The sequence below is a fragment of the Myotis lucifugus genome, unplaced genomic scaffold, assembly GCF_000147115.1.
Source record: "Myotis lucifugus unplaced genomic scaffold, Myoluc2.0 scaffold_187, whole genome shotgun sequence".
NCBI lineage: Eukaryota > Metazoa > Chordata > Mammalia > Chiroptera > Vespertilionidae > Myotis > Myotis lucifugus.
In genome coordinates, this window is record NW_005871235.1 from 992,783 (window position 1) to 1,013,614 (window position 20,832).

Here is a 20,832-nt window from a genome sequence, read left to right on the forward strand (position 1 = left end):
CCCCCAACATAGGTAGAGATTTCTATAACCAGAGAAGGTTATCTGAAAAGAATGTGTCACTAAGATGGACATTCAAGCACAAGGACAACTTTTTGAGAGAGATATAGTAGCAGAAAAATACATTTTAGCACTCTGAGCAATATACCGCCTGCATGACTGTCAGTGTGCTTGTACTTAAATACTGAGAGATGATGTTTTCTAATCCAACTCACTGATCTTTTTTTCAGTAGATATGATGTTTCTTATCAGTATAAAGAAGAAACTGATTATAAATAAATGTTCCAACTTAATTGGGATAGAGCTTACAAATTCTATAGTCTGCAAGAAAGTAAATTAGAATGTGGAAGTGTGAAGAACAACCAAATGATTAGATTATTTCAAATGGAAATCTTATCTTTTGATGTGGTTATTTGAACAATTATTTGAAAATTCATTAGTGGTATTTTACCTGCAGTTATCGATGTGAATTTTTTTCACTGCCTTGGATGGAATGAAAGATCCCCAGTTATTGATTTCTACAACTTCTATGCAGCCAGTAAAATTCTCAAATGATCCAGAAACCTAGGAAAGAGAGAGGGGGACTTACATTATTTTCTTCATGTTGCAAACTGGTCAGAGTATACAATCAGATTTTAGGACTGATTTCATTTATTCAATATATTGGTAGAAAGTAATTGAACTCTTTTCATAAATTATCCCAAAAATAGTAGGAAAAAATACCACCTTATTCAAAAGTTATGTGGAGTCCATAATCTTATTGTATGAAATTCACTGTCATTTGTATATGAATAAGGAAAATGTGTTCATTAATACAGTTGATTACATTGAAAAACAGGAAAAAGCTGATACACTTTTCCATCTTTTGCCTTTGTTCCTTGCACTTTTCCTTTCAGCCATTAGTACCTTGTTCCATCCACAGCTATAGACACATCAATAAAAACTGCTCCTTCTGGGGTCAAAGAAAACAGAGCAAGCTACAAATACTCGTGACATCCTATAGCCCCGATGCAGCCTATCTTTCGGATTCAGTTGCATGGCCTGAATAATCTGGGTGAAACATGTATCCAGAAAGATCATCAAAGGGCCAAGAGCAAAAAAGAGAACATAAGGAATTGGAAAGCACTTGTTTTAAGGAACAAATATAACCTCTTAAAGATAAGCATAAATATGACTTTTTGTTCTATTCACCATGAACATATTATACTACACCAGTAATTTTATGTCTCTATAAATTTACATTTATGTGAAAAAGAGATATTAAAAAAACTAGAAAGAGGCACATCTCAAAATTCAATAGTTAGGAGTGAGCATTTATTTCAAGTTGTTTTCTGTTATGCTCTCAATATTATTAAAAAATTCATGCTAAGATAGACTGACTTATGACCAGGGCAATCATTAGACTTATATACTGAAAAATACATTGATTGCTGAATTATAAATATTTACTATTTGCATTCTTAAGACTTGGTTTCTTATTGAGTGTAATATTGTAAATAAATAAATGATAGAATAAGACCTTAACTTTGTTTAGAAATTCTGGGGTGAATATATTTTATTCCATCTTTTCACTTATAGTCTTAGTTTAAAAACTTTTAAACCTTTTCTTTTTTTCCCCTATGAGGCTAAAATGTACTGCAAACCCTTTTGGCAAGTAACACTCTGTCAAGTGTCAAAGATGACTGAACTAGAAAATAAAACAATATTTCACATAGTAAGTTTACCAAGAAGTCATTCGATTCCAAGGAAAAATAAAAACATTTGGCTCTTAGATGCTGCAGAGGGAAAGTATCGATTTGTAATTGTTAGTTTAAAGTTTTTATGAGCTTCCTTAATCATATAGTTTATCACATTTATTTTATTACAGAAGGGGGTTGAGGTTTGGGTAAAAAGTTTAAAGGATTAAGCAAAGAAAAACACAACAACAACAACACTTAGACACAGACAACAGTATGGTGATTACCAGAGGGAAAAGAGGGTGGTGGGAGGTAGAAGAGGGCATAAGGGGGATAAATAGTGATGGTGGGAGACTTGATTTGGGGTGGTGAAGACACAATACAATATACAAATGATCTACTATAGAATTGTACACCTGAAACCTATATAATTTTATTAACCAATGTCACCCCAATAAATTTAATAAAAAAATACACCTAAATTTTACATTTTAAAGTAAAGTTTACATATACCTCTCCTGAAACCTCACAAACATATTAGTTAGTAAAGCTTAAAATTTTTAAATTATAAAAATAAAAATGGTTTTAGAAAAATACTTTTGATTGCAATGATTGTGAATGGTAGAACTTGTGAATATGTAATCAAATCAGCAATTTGGAATATGAGGAAGCAAAAAACATCCAATCAGAAGAGCAAAAAGGAAAAGAATCCAAAAATATGAAGATATTGTAAGGAGTCTCTGGGACAACTTCAAATGTACCAACGTTTGCATCGTGGGGGTGCCAGAAGAAGAGTCAGAGCAAGTTATTGAAAACCTATTTGAAGAAATAATGGCAGAAAACGTTCCCTACCTGGGGAAAGAAATAGACTTACAAGTCTAGGAAGCACAGAGTTCCAAATAAGATGAACCCAAAAGGCCTACACCAAGACATATCATAGTCAAAATGCCAAAGGTTAAAGGCAAAGAGAGAATCTTAAAAGCAGCAAGAGAAAAAAATAGTAATAAATTACCTAACCCTACAACTTAAATAATTAGAAAGAGAGCAACAAGAAAATCCCAGAGTGAGCAGAAGGAAGGAAATAATAAAGATCAGAGTGGGAATAAATGACATAGAGACAAAAAAACAAACAAACAAAAAACAAACAAAAAAAAACATTACAAAAGATCAATGAAACCAAGAGCTGGTTCTTTGAAAGGATAAATAAGACTGATGAACCTCTAGTCAGGCTAACCAAGAAGCAAAGAAAGAGGACCCATATAAACAAAATCAGATATGAAAGAGGCAAAATAACAACAGAACCCACAGAAATAGAAAGAATCATTAAAAAATACTATGAGCAACTCCATTCCAACAACCTAGAAGAAATGGACATATTCCTAGAAAAATACGACCTTCCAAAACTCAATCAGGAACAATAAAAATATCTGAATAGGCTGATAACTATGGAGGCAATTGAAGCAGTAACCAGAAAACTTCCAACAAACAAAAGCTCTTGGCCAGATGGCTTCAGAGGGGAGTTTTACCAAATATTCAAAGAAGAAATAAAACCTATCCTCCTCAGACTATTCCAAAAAATTCAAGAGGAAAGAACACCTCTGAGCTCTTTCTACAAAGCCAGAAAAAGCCAGATTACCCTAATCCTAAACCAGATAAAGACAATTCAAAGAAAGAGAATTACAGGCCAATATCCCTTATGAACATAGATGACAAAATTCTCAACAAAATTCTAGCAAATCAGATTCAGCATTACGTTAGAAAGATCATACACCATGACCAAGTGGGATTTATTCTGGGCATGGAAGGATGGTACAATATCTGCAAATCAACAACCGTGATACACCACATAAACAAATTGAGATATAAAAAACATAATCATATCAACTGATGCAGAAAAAGCATTTGACAAAATCCAACACCCTTTATTGATAAAAAACAAAAACAAAACTCTCAGCAAGGTGGGAATAGAAGGATCATACCACAACATAATAAAAGCCATATATGACAAACCTACAACCCACATCATACTCAATGGGCAAAAACTAAAACCATTTGCCCTAAGAACAGGAACAAGACAGGATGCCACTTTCACCACTCCTGTTTGACATAGTCCTGGAAGTACTAGCCATAGTGATCAGACAAGAAGAAGAAATAAAAGGCATCCAAATTGGAAAAGAAGAAGTAAAATTGTCACTATTTGCAGATGACATGATATTGTACATAGAAAACCCTAAAGACTCCATCAAAAAACTACTAGAATTAATAAATGAATTTGGCAATGTAGTAGGATACAAAATTAACACCCAGAAATCTATGGCTTTTTTATACACCAATAATGAACTCATATAAAGAGAAACTAAAAAACAACAAAACAAAACAAAAAAACAATCCCATTTACCATTGTAACAAAAAATTAAGATACCTAGGAATAACTTTAACCAAGGAAGTAAAGGACCTGTACTCAGAAAATTACAGGATACTGAAAAAAGATATAGAGGAAGACATAAACAAATGGAAGAATATGCCATGTTCATGGATTGGTAGAATCAACATCATTAAAATGTACATACTACCCAAAGCAATCTAAAATTCAAAACAATTCCTATTAAGATACCAATGGCATACTTCAAAGACCATACTCCAAAAATTCATCTGGAATAAAAAAGACCAAGAATAGCTGCAGCAATCATGAGAAAGAAGAACAAAGTTGGAGGGCTCATAATACCAGATATCAAGCTGTATTACAAAGCCACTGTTCTCAAAACTGCCTGGTACTGGCACAAGAACAGATATATAGATCAATGGAACATAACAGAGAACCCAGAAATAGACCCAAGACATTACTCTCAATTAATATTCAATGAAGGAGGCAAGAGCATACATTGGAGTCAAGACAGTTTCTTCAATAATTAGTGTTGGGAAAATTGGACAGATACATGAAAAAAAATGAAACCAGACTGCCAACTTACACCATACCCAAAAATAAAATTGATAAAGGACTTAAAAGTAAGATGGGAAAGCATAAAAGTCTTAGAAGAAGCCATAGACAGCAAAATAGCAGATATTTGTCGTAGCAATGTCTTTACTGATACAGCTTCTAGGGCAATGGAAACTAAGGAGAAAATAAACAAATGGGACTACATCAAAATAAAAAGCTTCTTCACAGCAAAAGAAACCATCAGCAAAACAATAGGAAAGCCCACTGCATAGGATAACATATTTGCCAATGTTATCTCTGATAAGGGTTTAATCTCCAACATTTATAGGAAACTCATACAACTCAACAAAAGGAAGATAAAAAATCCAATAAAAAAATGGGCAAAGGACCTAAATAGACACTTTTCAAAAGAGGACATTCAGAAAGCCAAGAGACATATGAAACATGCTCAAAGTCACTAATCATCCGAGAGATGCAAATCAAAACAACAATGAGGTACCATCTCACACCTGTCAGAATGGCTATCATCAACAAATCAACAAACGACAAGTACTGGTGAGGATGAGGAGAAAGAGGAACCCTCCTGCACTGCTGGTGGGAATGCAGACTGCTGCAGCCACTGTGGAGAACAGTATGGAGTTTCCTCAAAAAACTAAAAATGGAACTCCCAGTTGACCCAGTAACCCACTTCTAGGAATATATCCCAAGAAAACAGAAACACCAACCAGAAAGGATATGTGCACCCCTATGTTCATAGCAGCACAACTTATAATAGCTGATATTTTGAAACAGCCTAAGTGCCCATCAGTAGATGAGTGGATTATAAAACAGTGGTATATCTACACAATGGAATACTATGCTGCTGTAAAAAATAAGGAACTCTTACCATTTGCAACAGCATGGATGGAACTGGAGAGCATTATGCTAAGCAAAATAAAGCCAGTCAGAGAAAGTAACTACCACATGATCTCATTCATTTGTGGAATATAAAGAACATCATAAACTGATGAAGAAAAATAGAGACAAAGAGGCATTGAATAGACTGTCAAACTTCAGCACGAAGGCAGGGAGGGTTGGGGGGTGGTGGTAAGAGATCAACCAAAGGACTTGCATGCATGCATATAAGCATAACCAATGGACACAGACACTAGGGAGGTGAGGGCATGTGCCGGGGGTGGGGGTTGGGGGAGGCCCGGGGAGGTAAATGAGGGAAAAAGGAGACATATGTACTGCTATTCATAATACTTTAAACACACACACACACACACACACACACACACACACACACACACACACACACTGAGTGGCCAGATTATTATGACCACCTGACATTTGTAGGCAAATTAGCCATACACTGCATCATATGGGATATGGAAGCCGAAGGCCTGTTCGAACACCTTTGCTGTCTGCAGTTACCAAGATAAAACATCTCCAATTCACACAGGAACACAAGGATTGGACATTCAAGCATTGGAAAAAAGCCATGTGGTCTGATGAATCATGTTTCCAGTTGCATCATGCAGATGGCAGAGTGAGAATTTGATGGAAACAGCGTGAAAGCATGCACCCCACATGCATGAATACAACCCTTCAAGCTGGTGGGGGCAGTGTTATGGTTTGGGGCATGTTTTCCTGGCATGATTTGGACCTTCTGATTAGTGTGGAACAACATCTGAATAGCACAACATACCTAAGTATCGTTGCTGATCAAGTTCATCCTATCATGCTTGCTGATGGCTTATCCCAATGGAGATGGCTTCTTCCAACAAGACAATGCGCCATGCCACGGTGCTCGTATTGTGCAGGAGTGGTTTCAAGAACATGAGGGAGACTTTACCTTGCTTAGGTGGCCCCCACAATCACCAGATCTCAATCCAATTGAGCATTTGTGGGACGAAGTTAAAAGAGCCATTAGGCAGCTGGTTCCACAACCATCAAATCTCACAGAACTGGACAGTGCTATTCATCAGGCATGGTGTCAGATTCCTTGCATCACCTTTCAACATCTCGTGATGTCAATGCCAAGAAGAATCGCTGCAGTATTGAAGGCAAAAGGTGGCCCAACTAAGTACTGATTGGTAGTCATAATAATCTGGCCCCTCAGTGTATTTTCTTAGGGTCCCAAATTTGGCATTATTTCAGGAGTTAAAATTTAATTAGATACCAATTATATCAATTGCCACATAACTTTACAATGAAAATAATATTTATTGAAAGTAATACCTTATGAAAATTAAATCATAATCTAAGCAATTAGGAAAATGCCAACTGATATAGAATTTTGGTCTATGATATTGTTTATTATCAGATAAGAGTTAATGATTCTGTAAAATAAATAATTAAAATCTTACATTAGAAATAAAGCAAATGTTTTCTTTAAATTTGAGATTCTCCTGATTTTTTTTTTCTTTTAAATATATTTTATTGATTTTTTGCAGAGAGGAAGGGAGAGAGATAGATAGTTAGAAACATCGATGGGAGAGAAACATCGACCAGCTGCCTCTTGCACATCTCCCACGGGGGATGTGCCCGCAACCCAGGTACATGCCCTTGACCGGAATCGAACCCGGGACCTTTCAGTCCGCAGGCTGACGCTCTATCCACTGAGCCAAACTGGTCCTGGCAAATTTGAGATTCTCCTGATTTTAAGTAAAAATAAAGAAATATTATTTAAAAGTCTTTACTAGTAATTTTTTTCAATTTTAAAATTCAAAAGTTAAGAAACTCTTAAAAAACTTCTGAACTTGCAACTTTCTGATACCCTATTTGATAGTTGAAGACTTTCTGAAATAACAAAGCACTTATATATTGTTAAAGTGTAATACAGGAAATGGGAGATCCTGTATTTGCCTTGAACTAAAAAGATAAAATATGGAGTTTTCTACTACTTGCAATAGTTACTAGAAGAAGTCAGCAATAAAAATGAAAGTTTAAGTCAAATGTTGCAACTTCTCAGTTTTTTGCTGGTCACAGTTCACTGAATACAAAATGCATTTGGAAATAAGGGAGATTCTACTATGTTGACACCAGTAACCAATTCATCTTCTAGCATCTCTCTGACTTTAGATTCAGAATCAAGCTTTAGAAAAGAAGACATTTTCGCAATTTTGCAGAATTGTCTCCATATGGAGTCCACTAATGATAACATTTTTTTTTTGTCCTACAAAATATTCTTTAGGTCATTCTATTACTTCAGATTCCCATTTCTAATGTTGGAATATACGTTGAACACATTTTAGAAAATAAGTATTTTATAAAATATTTTGGAATCTGAAAAAAACAACACGTAAAAGCTGTAATAATAGTAACATTATGGTGACCTTGTACTTAATAGAAAATGATTGCACCAAGTTCCAAACGTTAAGATTCATAAAATAATTCACAAATATTTCCATGTATCCCAGAATTTACAGAAATGTCTTGTTACCCACTGTTCTGCTGTTGCACATAATTTTGATAGCTTTTCCCCAGACATTTGAAGCATAAGAAGAAGGTTAGGTAATTTGCTCATCTGCAGGCTGATCTCACCCCCATTTTGCTCTGGCATATCATACTCGGCTATACTACTTCCCTCTTAAAACTCTCCTTGTCATTCTCTGTAGAGACAGAGGAAATGGAGGAAAGAAGAAGGATGTTTCAATTGAAAGCACTCATTTATTCTGGGAAAAGCTTACATTCTAAAAAACTATGTTTATCTGCATATTAGTGGCCCAGTGCATAAATGCATGCACATTGAAAGGAAATTAATTAGAAGAAATATTTTTTAAAAAATATATATTTTATTGATTTTTTTACAGAGAGGAAGGGAGAGGGATAAAGTGTCAGAAACATTGATGAGAGAGAAACATTGATCAGCTGCCTCCCACATGCCCCCCCCCCCCCACTGGGGATGTGCCCGCAACCAAGGTACATGCCCTTGACTGGAATCGAACCTGTGACCCTTCAGTCCGCAGGCCGATGCTCTATCCACTGAGCAAAACCAGTTAGGGCAGAAGAAATATTTTAATATCACTATTCGCTCTTTCTCTATAATAGAATTGTCAACTAAATTCATGATCAACAATGACAGATCGAAACACACATGTGCGATTGGCACCAGCAAGAGCTTTATATGTATCGCGCATGTGCAAGTCAATTTAGCCTTTTATAAATATACAATAAGTTTGCTTAATTAGACCTGCTTTCTGATGTAGCTTAACTTTTTCCAGCCCAGTGAAGCACCCCAACTTCTCTTTCAGGTAATTGTCAGCAACACAGCAGTAAATATCAACACGAAGCAGATTATTATTGTAGATCACACAGGGAGAACAAAGGGTAAATTATTTAACTGCAGCAGTGTTTGACTATATTCTGTGCAGTGAGAAAACCTGAAGTCATTTTCAAGGTCCACCATTTCTTCTTTTCAGTCAGGTCAAGTTTCTAAGCTTTCTAAATCTCTGTTTTCTGGCTAATGAAAAGAAAATAGGATTCCACTGAGTCTCCTACCTACTCCAGGACTTCTGTAAGGATCAAATGAGATGAGGCATGGGAAATATTTCACATACATTGGTTAAAGTGTGAAATGTTTCCACCTGGCTATAAAGCAAGTCATGTTCCTGTGCTGAAGCAACTGCAAGAAGGCTAGTTGTTGCTAGGGAGAGGAAGCGGGGCATTGCTACGGGATGTCATTACCCATGCCCACAGCGAACATTTCCGGGCTAGGCTGGGCTGTGGGCCGCATTTTGCGCCATGGAGTCTTGGCAGCATTGGCTGGGATTTGGTGGGCTGTCACTCTGGGGTGATGGTGGGGGCTGTGACTCACTTGGGGGAAGCCGAGTGTTGCTTTGTGGGCACCAGGTCTGTGGTACTGTTTCTCTGTAAATGGCCAGTGTGCATGATGTCAGCTCCTGTGTTAAGCATCTGCCCCTGGTGGTCAGTGCGCATCATAGTGACTGGTTGGACGGACACTTAGCATATTAGCATTTTATATATATACTAGCGGCCGATTGCAGTAAGATTCCTCTGCCACCTGGCTGGTTTTCCTACAGCTCCGCCGCCCGGCTGGTTTTCCTACAGCTCTGCCGCCTGGCTGGTTTCCCTCCTGCCTCCCGCCTCCGCTGCCTTGGCTCTGTTCCTGTCTCTGCCACTTCTACTTTGCTCCCTTCTGCAGCGCTTCGCTTCCACGTTGTCTTCAGTCTTTGCTCCAAGTCAGTATATGCAAATTAACCACCATCTTGGTTGGGTTAATTTGTATATAGTCACTCTGATTGGCTGGTGGGCGTAGCGAAGGTATGGTCAATTAGCATCTTTGTCTTTGATTAGTGTAGATATATATATATGAAGCAGATGGGTAATGCAGTGTGTTGAAACCCAGTCCACACAATAGCAAATTGTGTTGAATGAAGATTTATCAAGTTGTATGACAATTTTCTAGAATTTTAAGATAACCAAGGGATCAACAAAGCAAGCAAACAATAACAACAAAAAACAAGCCCTAACCGGTTTGGCTCAGTGGATAGAGCGTTGGCCTGTGGACTGAAAGGTCCCAGGTTCAATTCCAGTCAAATGCATGTACCTTGGTTGCAGGCACATCCCCAGTGGGGGGTGTGCAGGAGGCAGCTGATTGATGTTTCTCTCTCATCAATGTTTCTAACTCTCTATCCCTCTCCCTTCCTCTCTGTAAAAAAATCAATAAAAATATATTAAAACACACACACACACAAAACCTAAGTGATTATGTTGTGATTCCTTTACTTTTGTTTTGATTTAAGCCAGTTTTCAATCATTCTATATATCTAAATATGGCAAAATGAAAAAATATTTTGACAGAAGTCAGGCTTAATAGAGTAGTATCACAGGTTCTAGAACTTCTTTTTCTCTCTTTTTAATCACATATTTAGATATCTATCTATATGTATTAGATTTATGTCCATCACTAACTATACCTATGTGGATTGATAAATAACATCAATTGTTTCTATTGTTAGCCCTTAAAAGAGATCTGAGGCAGAATAATTTCTATTTAACTCAAAATATCTAAATATATAAAGATAAAAAATGTTTCAATAAACCATATAGTCCTTTGAGTTGAAGCAGAAATAGACAGCAAATCCATAAATAATTCATCAGATAATTGAGGACTTTTAAAGATAAAAAGCCCTGAATTTTTTCCTTCTGAAACTTGTATCAAATGTTTTTAGTAGAAAAACATACTTTCTGTCCCATCCCTCTCTATTGGACCATCCCAATTCATAAGTAAATATGCTTTAATATTGTCTATTATAAAGAAATATTTTTCCTTGATCTCTCTTGCCTCTTTAGAAACCATAACAGTGGTTTCCAGCATGGGCATCAATTGTAGCTGCTCTGCTTTCTGCATAATTATAGACAGGCTTGTTAAACTATCAATATATTGTGTTTTTTTTAATCTGTAAAATGAGAAGAAAAATAATAGTAGCTATGTACTGTGCCTATTGTGGGACTCTAAAGTTAATACATATAAAGTATTTTACAACAATACCTGGCCTTTAAATGTTTAATACGTGTTAGCTGATCTCATTGTCATGCATTCACATAAGCAATTAAAAAAATCTCCATCCAAGGAGATTTTGTTTCTTTTTAATCCTCATCCAGGGACATTTTCCCCATTGATTTCTAGAGAGAGTGGAAGGGAGGTAGTGGGGGGAGGGAAACATTGACCTGATACACATCCATTGGCTGCCATCCACAAACCCACCTACTGGGGTTGGGAACCTTTAATGGAGGCATATGCCCTCGACTAGTAATGGAACCCGAGACCCTTTGGTCTGCAGGCTGATGCTTTAACCACTGAGCCAATCAGCCCGGGGCAAGGATATGTTTTTATTGATTTTTTAGAAAGAGAGATAGGAGGAGAGAAATATATAGAAACATCGATGTAAGAGAGAACTGTTGATTGGTTGCCTTCCATAGGCGCCCTGACCAGGGATCAAATCCATAACCTAGATATGTGCCCTGACCGGGAATCGAACCCATAGACTTTTGGTGTATGGGACAACACTGCAATCAACTGAGCCATGCAAGCAGTGAAAAAGCAAATTTTGAGAAAGCCTGCTATCCTCCCTATCTTTATTGTTTTCTAATGTTGCTTTTCTCATTGTTACTCTATGCAATTCTTGGCAAATCATTCATTTTGTTAACTCAAATGGATACTTGTCTTTTCATCTTCCCCTGCACCTTTTACTGTGTTGGCACAGATTAAGTCCTTAATAAGAAGGCTGGTTGATTAATTGGATACATGATTTAATTACTCAAAATATCCAGGATAGAAAAACAAAATCAATACAAACACACTTGTTGCTATTGGCTGATTGTTTTTATGTCCCCATACTCCCCAGCCCACCCAAGTCACATGCTGAAATTCTAGTACCCAATATGATGGTATTAGGAGTTTGAGCTTCTGGGAGGTGCTTACATCATGGGATGGAGCCCTAATGATTAGAATTAGTGGCCTTATAAAAGATACCCTACAGAGCTTCCTAGGTCCTTCAGTCACGTGAGCTTGAAAGAAGTCTGTGAGCCAGAGGAAGACCCTTTTCTGACCATGCTGGCACCCAGATCTTGGACTAGCAGCCTCCAGACTGTGAAAAATACATTTCTTGTGTTTATAAGCTACTCATTCAGTTTGTGTTATTTTGTTATAGCAGCCTGAACGAACTAAGGTAGAAAATTGATCCCAAGAAGTTGCATGCTGCTATAATAAATACCTAAAAAGGTAGAAGTAGCTTTGAACTTGCTAAGAAGTAAAGGTTAAAGAGTTTTGAGATGTATGCCAGGAAAACCTTACATTGCTGTGAATGGAGCAGTAAAAGCAAGTCTGGTGAGGGCTTCAAAGGAGAAGAGGAGAGGTGTAGAGAGCAGCTCAGTCTTTTTAGAGAACACCTACATGGCTGTGAGTAGAATGTCAGTAGAAACATGAACAGTATAGGCCATTCTGATGAAATCTCAGTTGGAAATGAGAAATATGCGATAGGGCAATGGAGAAAAGGCCATCCTTGTTATAGGACAGAGAAATTGGCAGAATTGTGTTTGTGTCTTAGTGTTTCATGGAATATAGAACTTGTGAAAAGGAAATTAAATATTTGGCTGAAACAAATTTTTCTTTGTAAATGTATTTATTTATATGTATTTAATGAAAGTTGAACATAGTTAAAATGTACAATATGATGATTTCATTACATATATGTAGTGCAGTAATTAATATAGTCAAGCTATTTAACATACCATATAGCTGAAGTCTTTCTAGGTAAATATTGAAGGTATGGCTTGGCTTCTCTTGATTGCATACAGTTAAAGAAATGACTTAGAGATGGAATTGTTAATTAAAAGGGAAGCAGAACCTAAAAAAATTTGGAAAAACTCTTAGCCTGTCCATATTGCAAAAAATATGAAAGCATGGTTGGAAGAGAACACTAATGGTGTGACCAAGGGACCTTTTGACAAGGATCATGTGGGTGTGAACTAAGGCCTTAGTCAGCCACTCCAGCAAGAAGACAGCCAACTTGAACGGAAGGGAAAGGATACAAAAAGGAAAAAAGGAAGTTGTCTTAGCTTTTATAGGATGGGACCATAGAGCTATTGGCTGTGAACATGTGATATTCTTCAAGACAAGGTAAGAGGGACTCCAAAGCGGGTCCAGAAATCATTAGAACTGCTTCCTCGGTTTCAAAATGGAGACTGTTACCTGGGCATCAGCAGGCCAGACGACCCTGGCCCAGAGCCTTGGGGACAGTGCTGCCCAAGGCTGTACTGGGGATAATTGCCTAGCAAAGCATGGTGCCGTGGTTACCTCCACCTGGATATTGAAGGAGGAAGCCTCCTAGGGCTGCGGGTCTACAACCCCAGACTGCTGGAACCATCTGCCTGTGATTTCATCTTGGAAGAGCTACAGGCAAGCAATTCCAACCTTTGAAAGCTGCTGCAAGGGCTGTGCTCAGCAAAGCCACAGATGCAGGGACGGCCAGGGGCTCTGAAGGTTTTAATTTGCTCAGAATCTTTTACTCTTTTTCTTTTATATTTCTCCCTTTAGAATGGGAGAATGCCCATCCTATACTTGTCTCGCCATTGTATTTTGGAAGCACATAACATGTTTGATTTTTACAGGTTCACAGCTGAAGAGCAAGTGCCTCCGATGAAATGTCTCACCCATATATGATTTAGATTATGTGTATATTTTAATATGTTTTTATTGATTTTTAGATAGAGAGGAATGTAGAGGGAGAGAGAGAGTTAGAAACATGGATGAGAGAGAGAAACATTAACCTTGATCGGCTGCCTCCTACACACCCCCTACCAGGGATCAATGCTGCAACCCACAACCTGGGAATGTTCCCTGACTGGGAATTGAACCGGTGACCTCTTGGTGCATGGGACCACATTCAATCCGCTGAGACACACTAGCCAGGCTAGATGATATTTAGATGAGACTTTGGACGTAGGCTTTTGAGTGATGCTGAAATGAGGTAGGCCTTTGGGACTACTGGGATAAAAGTAATGTATTTAGCAGATAGAAATGACATTAAGTTGGGGGGTGCGGGGGTGGAATGCTATGATCAAAATGTTTGTATCTCCCCTGAATTCATATGTTGAAAACCTTATGTCCAATGTGATGGTAAGGAGGTGGGTCCTTGGGAGGTGCACTTCCTTCTTGGGGAAAGTGGAGCCCTCATGAACAGAATTAGCGCATTTATAAAGGCACCAGGATTCCCTCCAGTGGTTGGCAAACTCATTAGTCAACAGAGCCAAATATCAACAGTACTTCTTCAAAATAGACTCGCCCAGGCCGAAAACCGACTTCTGCACATGGGCCACGAAGTTTCAATCACACTGTAGGTGTGCCCGCACGTGGTATGTTGTGGAAGAGCCACACTCAAGGGGCCAAAAAGCCACATGTGGCTCGCAAGCCGCAGTTTGCCGAACACGGCCTAGCCTAGTCCTTTCTGCCACGTGAGGATAAAAGAGAAGTGTGTGTCCCAGAAGAGGACTTTCACCTGACCCTGCTGGCACCCTCGTCTCAGACTTCTATCTTCCAGAACTGTGAGAAACAAACCTCTGTTGTTTATAAACTGCCCACTCTGTGGCATTTTGCTATTGCAGCCCTAAATGATTAAGACACTTGTTTACTCATTTTTCAAGCTCCCATTCTTGTATCTGTATGAAAGAAGAGGGAACAGAATCATAGCTATTTTAAGAGCAAGTACCGTTTTTGTATTTGTGGACACATCATTTTATTATGAATTTTATAATTCTCTCTACTCCAACCTTCTCTGCTTACTCAACTACTTCCAAAATTGTTAATTTCTGCTGATTCACATAGGATAGTCTGATGGTTTTTACTTAGGTCCTACAGAAAAAAACTTCTCTAAAATGTATTCCTACCACTATTTATGTAGAGATATATTCACTAAAAACTGTGCTGTGGGCTATAGAGAGATGGCTGGACAAGACATATTTTTTGCCCTAAGGTGGCTTCTAGTGTAGGCCAGAGGATAAACATGCAAACAAATATTTATAATGTAATGTGGCCAGGTGCTTCATGAAGATAGGGACTCAGTCTGCCCTCTTCACTGCTTTATTCCTAACATATAGTCTTAGAATAGACGTTATATAATATTACAGCAATGGGATACAAAACTTGGTCTGAGAAATACTCTATAAAACTGTTGGAAATGGAAAACTTTATGGGGTTTTGAGTCCAAATACCCTAAGACTTGAACTTTACACTTCATCTGAGTCCTATGAAAAGCCTGTGCATTCTACACCTTTTAAAATATGTTGGTTTTAAAAAAAAATTCTCCATGACTACTTGTGCATCTTCTAGGATAGGCATTTGCAATTCCTGTGCATAAGAGGCAATATGATCAATTGAAGAATCTTGCTGTCACATGGTAGAAACAGACCTGGAGCGATTTCAAGGGCATGATGAGAATCTCAGAAAAAAACCAAACAAACATGACTTTTGCCTTCTGGCTTTCTGATGCCAGAAATCCCACCTTCTGAGATTTATTCTTTGGATGAAAGCTTTTAGCTTGTTGAAGTGTAAATATCCCCAGGAGAGGAAGTATATAAATTATCAAACATTTAATAACATGCTATAATTACTTTGATCAGATTCTTTCCCAAAAACATGAATTGATGAAAAACAGCTAATGAAAGTGCAGGGATGTTGGGCTCTGGAGACACCAACTACTGGGCAGAAAGGACAAAGGAAGACAGAGGGTGCCATGACTGTCAGCTGGAATGGTGCCCTTGCCAAGGGGGTTCTCTGTTGCCTGCAATCTAGCTTTTCCGGCCTGATGGGACCAGACTAACATCTGTGCTGGGACTGTCAGAGTCCCACAGGAGCAGAAGATCTAGTTTATTAGAAGTGAATTTGTAAATACAGAGAAAAACAACTGGCACTTTGAGCCACCAAAGATTAGAGGCAGTAATGAAACCAGCAAAGGCGAACATGGGCAGGGATGGAAGCAAATAGCTTCAGTCAGTGTCAGATATAAACAATTGCATACTTTATTTTTTTTTCTGGAAAACTATAAATTAAATCCCAATTTTATGAAAACGGAGACCCTCATTTTACAATAAGTTTCACAGTGATTAGTTCAGCAAAGCCACACGTGGCTTATTACCAGAAATACTATCACCTCTATTTGTCATTGCTGTTTGTTAACTTTAGTTCCAACTTTAGATTTTTTTTATATGGGGCATGCGTGTGCTAATCTTACATGCTACATATTGATTCTGTAGGTGGGCGAATGAAAGACAGGAGCTTAACTTCACAGTTTGTTTCCTTATCGTCAAAAGGGAGCTCTAAAGGTGTTTTCTTTCAGCTTTAATTGTCTAGGATACATAGTTTAAGCATCCTGTAAAGACAGTCATAATTTTCTCATCTTCATATTCCACCTACATTGTTTCCCCTCTTCACTCAGCATTCTTGTTTTTCCCCTTCATTTGAGACTTACTAATATAAAATTTATATTCTCAATTTCCCGGTAAATGGCTTCCACATACCATATATGCGATGTTGGAACATTCTGAGAAATTTGTGTAGTGTGTCATTAAAGGCAGTACCGTTTTTATCGCTAAATTTCATTAAAATAATATATATGAATTTATTTAGTACAGTTATATAAATAAAACTTTCTATGTATAATGTGATGCTTAATTATAATTATGTGTGTACCATGTACATAATGATCAAATCACCTGATATTTTATTTATTTATTTCATGTATCAGAGAAGGAACAAATACATCCTAATGAGTTGAAATGTAAGCAGTCCCTTTCCCGGGATATTTCTTAATATGGTTTCATAGCCTTCAGTCATTCCAAAATGCCTTATAATTGTTGCTGTAGCTGAAAACCTCCTATATTACTATTTACTTCATCTGTTTCTTTAAAACAACTCAGGACCAACACTGCCACCCACTCTTATTTTGTCCTAAGCAAAAATACTTGTGAAATCATAACGTTGACATTCAGGTTCTATCAAACCACACTGTTTTGAAACAAATTAAATAAAATAAAAATTTGCCTACACACTGCCAAACATTAAATCACACATAGGGTAACACAGAGACAGTTCTGCATCTGATTTAATTAAGAGCATGGAGTTTAAAGTTAACTGTCTAGGTTTAAATTTGGACCCGACTGCTTAACTGGGTGACTTCCCTATTCCTCAGTTTCCTCATTAGTAAACTTGAGATAATAAAATTAATGTACTTCACAGGGTTCTTGTGATAATTAAGGGAACATGTATAAAATTAGGGTAGTTTTATACACTGCATGATACATGCCTGGCTTTGTGCTATTTTGACTATAGATGAAGTAATCATTATATGAGTGTTTGTATTCATTGATTTTCCCATGCAAGCACTGCCCCAATATCAGACGTTTGGCTGACTCTGAAGCTCAGATTATTTGATCCAAACCCAAGCCCCCAACAGAGTTGCTAAAGCTTCTAAATAAGTCTAAAATTACTATCCTGAGCAGTTTATTTCCTGGGAGAATCAAACTTATTGCTTGGAGCATCCATTAATCAATTCAGCTTTAATTTAAATATTTACTGAGCGTCTACGGTGCACAAGACAGAAGATATTAAGGGGATACAGTGATAAATCAGGCCGAGCTTGTCCCTGGGAGAGTTAACAAATAACATTCATGGAATGAACAAGAGACAAGAGTCACAGGAGAGGGTCACACGTAATGATGCTGCCCCAGACAGTTCTGGGAAATGTGAGGTGATTTCTAGCTTAGGGGATGTGGGAGGTATTTGCCAGAAACTCTGCAAAAACACTTTATGAGCATTGCCTCATGGACACCTGACCACATGCCTAAATTTCCCCTTTTTACCAAAGCAGTAACTGAATTGTAACCTTGCTTTAATAAGTTTGGTTTCAGGTCCAACATCACAACATATTGTTATATCTATATTACTTAAATATTCTTTATATATATAAAAAACTACATGTGGGGAAGTGGAATTACTATCGCAGTTGTGTTCCATATCACTAGCTGGCTTACCAACGGAATGCTATTTACTTTAGTAATTTATGTCTTTAGGAGATTAAATGGCATACTGATGTCCCATGAGAGTTGGCACAGCTTCCAAAATTACTTAGCCTCTTTTCCCTGAAGCAGCTGATAAATTAGGAAAAATGAGTTTAATTAAGTGTGGAACAATTAAATTTCCGAATATTTAAATCATAATTCAAAACAATCAAAATGAATATTCTTAGTATGAGCTTAAATAATACACTTGCAATTTCAAATTTCCCCCATCTTGCACATCCCCTGCTGGACAAGCTCATCTGATCGGGAAAGAAGTGTTTCTTCTGCACGAGCCTCGAGTTCTGGTATAGGGATGGCACAATTATCCTGTGTTTGCCAAATACATGCAATTTCCAGGTAAGGTGCGACTTTATTTATGCAGTGATTTGGGGGTATGGTATTGTTGCCACGTTGTGGAAATCTGTTCGAACATAATCTTCCCCTTTCCTCTTCTATTGTAACTAAGGCTGCTGTGGCCCAGGGCAGAGTGGGGTGAGCTGTGGGAAATCTGTCAGGTGAGGAAGTTTAATTAGCCCAGAATAGTTCTGTAGCTTTCAATCCAAGCCCTCAAGACAGATATGATTAAAATCTATAAAAATAAAAATGTACTTAAAATGCTATTTTGAGGCTCATTAAACTTAAATTAGTCAACATCTATTTCTGGGGGGCAGAATTAATTTGCATTTATTCAATGGTTCTCTTTGGGCAATTAATATTTGGGTGATCACATTAAGTACCTTGAATCAAAACAAAATAATTGAAATATGTGCTTAAAACACTACATATAAAAACGAGAGTGAAAATAATTAGAATTTAGACTCTGGTCATTTATTTCTTATGACAGAATTATGTGCAATTGTTGATGGTTCTTTTTCTCCATTTCAGGGAATATCATATATAATGAATAAAGTAAAGAAACAAAACAAAACAAAAAACCCTGTGCACAGGTGGCTGTTTGCTTCTAGCTTAAAGAAATCACTAGCGGAAATGTGCAGGATGTTCCTAAACTCAGACATAGCTGGGTAACTCACCCTTTTTCTAATTTCATAGTACATACTGAATCAAAGGATGTGTGTAGACCAAATTTTGGGAGCTTTTTGGGGAGGAAAGTGAAACAATTCAGGGCTAAGTGTTCTGATTCCAGTTATATAACATCGAGGCCAACCTTTTTCCAAAAGGGGGCAGAGAGTAAATATTTTAAGCCTCAGGGGACATTTGATCTCTGTAGTTGTAGTAGGGAAGCAGCCCTAGGCAATACATAGACAAGCAGGTGTAATTGTGCTCCAATAAAACTTGAATTTGAAAACAGGAGGCAGGTCAGATTTTGCCCAGAGGCTGTGGTTTGCTGACCCCTGATGGAGTGCAGTGCCAAGACTGGCAAGGTGAGCTTGTTAAAGGAGTATTTCCCACTGGCTTTTCAGGTGGAGCTGTCTTCTCCATGGCTCCAACTTCATGTACAGAAAGTTGTGACTGAAGGAGTCCGTGAACATTTTCCAATGATGGGATCCTCAGGCCATTGATGACAGATGAGAATGAATAATCTCATCTGTTACTGGATAATGACACTGATTCTGTCTGTACTGAATTCTTTCTGTGATGTTTAGAAAAGCTAAATTTGTTTAATTTGCTCAGGTGTTGTCTCTTTTATTTATTTACTTATTTATTTTTTAATTGTTTTATTGCTTAAGGTATTACAAAGAGTATTATATATGTCTCCTTTTTTTTTTCTCCCCTTGACCTTCCCCTAGCCTCCCATACCCCCCAGTGTCTTGTATCCATTGGTTATGCTTATATGCATGCATACAAGTCCTTCGGTTGATCTTTTACCCACCCCCCCAAACCCTCCCCAGCGGGAAGGCCGGGGAGGGTATTTATTTATTTTTTAACCCCCCCAGCTTTATTGAGCTATAGTTGACATAATATTATGTAAGTTTGATATACAGATGTGTTGTGAAATTATTATAAGGTTAGTTAATACATCCATCACCTCACATAATTACTTTTTGTGTGGTGAGAACTTTTAAAATGTACTCTTAGCAACTTTCAGGTATACAATAAAGTACTGTTAACTATAGTCTTGGCCCTTTTATCAATCGGCATCTATAGTGGGCATTTGTATATTAATACTTGCAACTGGATAGAGATTAAGACAGCATCTTAACATCTCCTTCACCAGAGGGTGCCAATAAATTCTGGTACTTCAGCGCTCTGCCTGGTAGGTTGAACCTGCTTCCAAGTGGCCAAGCTTTGTGGACAACATAGTGTTAAACCACATCATGACATGAGAACAACTGCCATACAACACAGCAGTCCCCTGCTATACTAATAAAAACTAGGCATGCACTTCCTACCCAAGGTGGGAGATCTGAGTCACATCCAGTAGGATCCCCCAAACTACGCTCAGATCCCAGCATACAGAGCTTTCCTATTGTTTCTATGTAGACATGCATGTTGACTGCAGTGTCTTGGAGGAAATACTGGCACTTGGCTGCCTCACTCTCCAGGGGCTACATATTCCAAAACCAGTGACGTGGTGTATGGTATTTGGTATATATCCATGCAGATCGGAGTAATCTGGAGTCATATGAAATGGAGGCACTATGCAAAGTAATCTAAGAATTTGATGCCAGGAAACAGAAACCAAAAAATTCATAATTG

The 20,832-nt window shown here is 37.7% G+C and overlaps 1 protein-coding gene across 1 annotated transcript in view; it reads right to left on the reverse strand.

Moving 5' to 3' along the window:
- The window catches only part of EYS (eyes shut homolog (Drosophila)), a 1,189,235-nt gene that overhangs the window by 412,376 nt on the left and 756,027 nt on the right, over positions 1 to 20,832 (reverse strand). Inside the window, 1 exon segment of the mRNA XM_006096829.1 lies at positions 449 to 561. Coding sequence (XP_006096891.1) covers positions 449 to 561 — 113 coding nt within the window.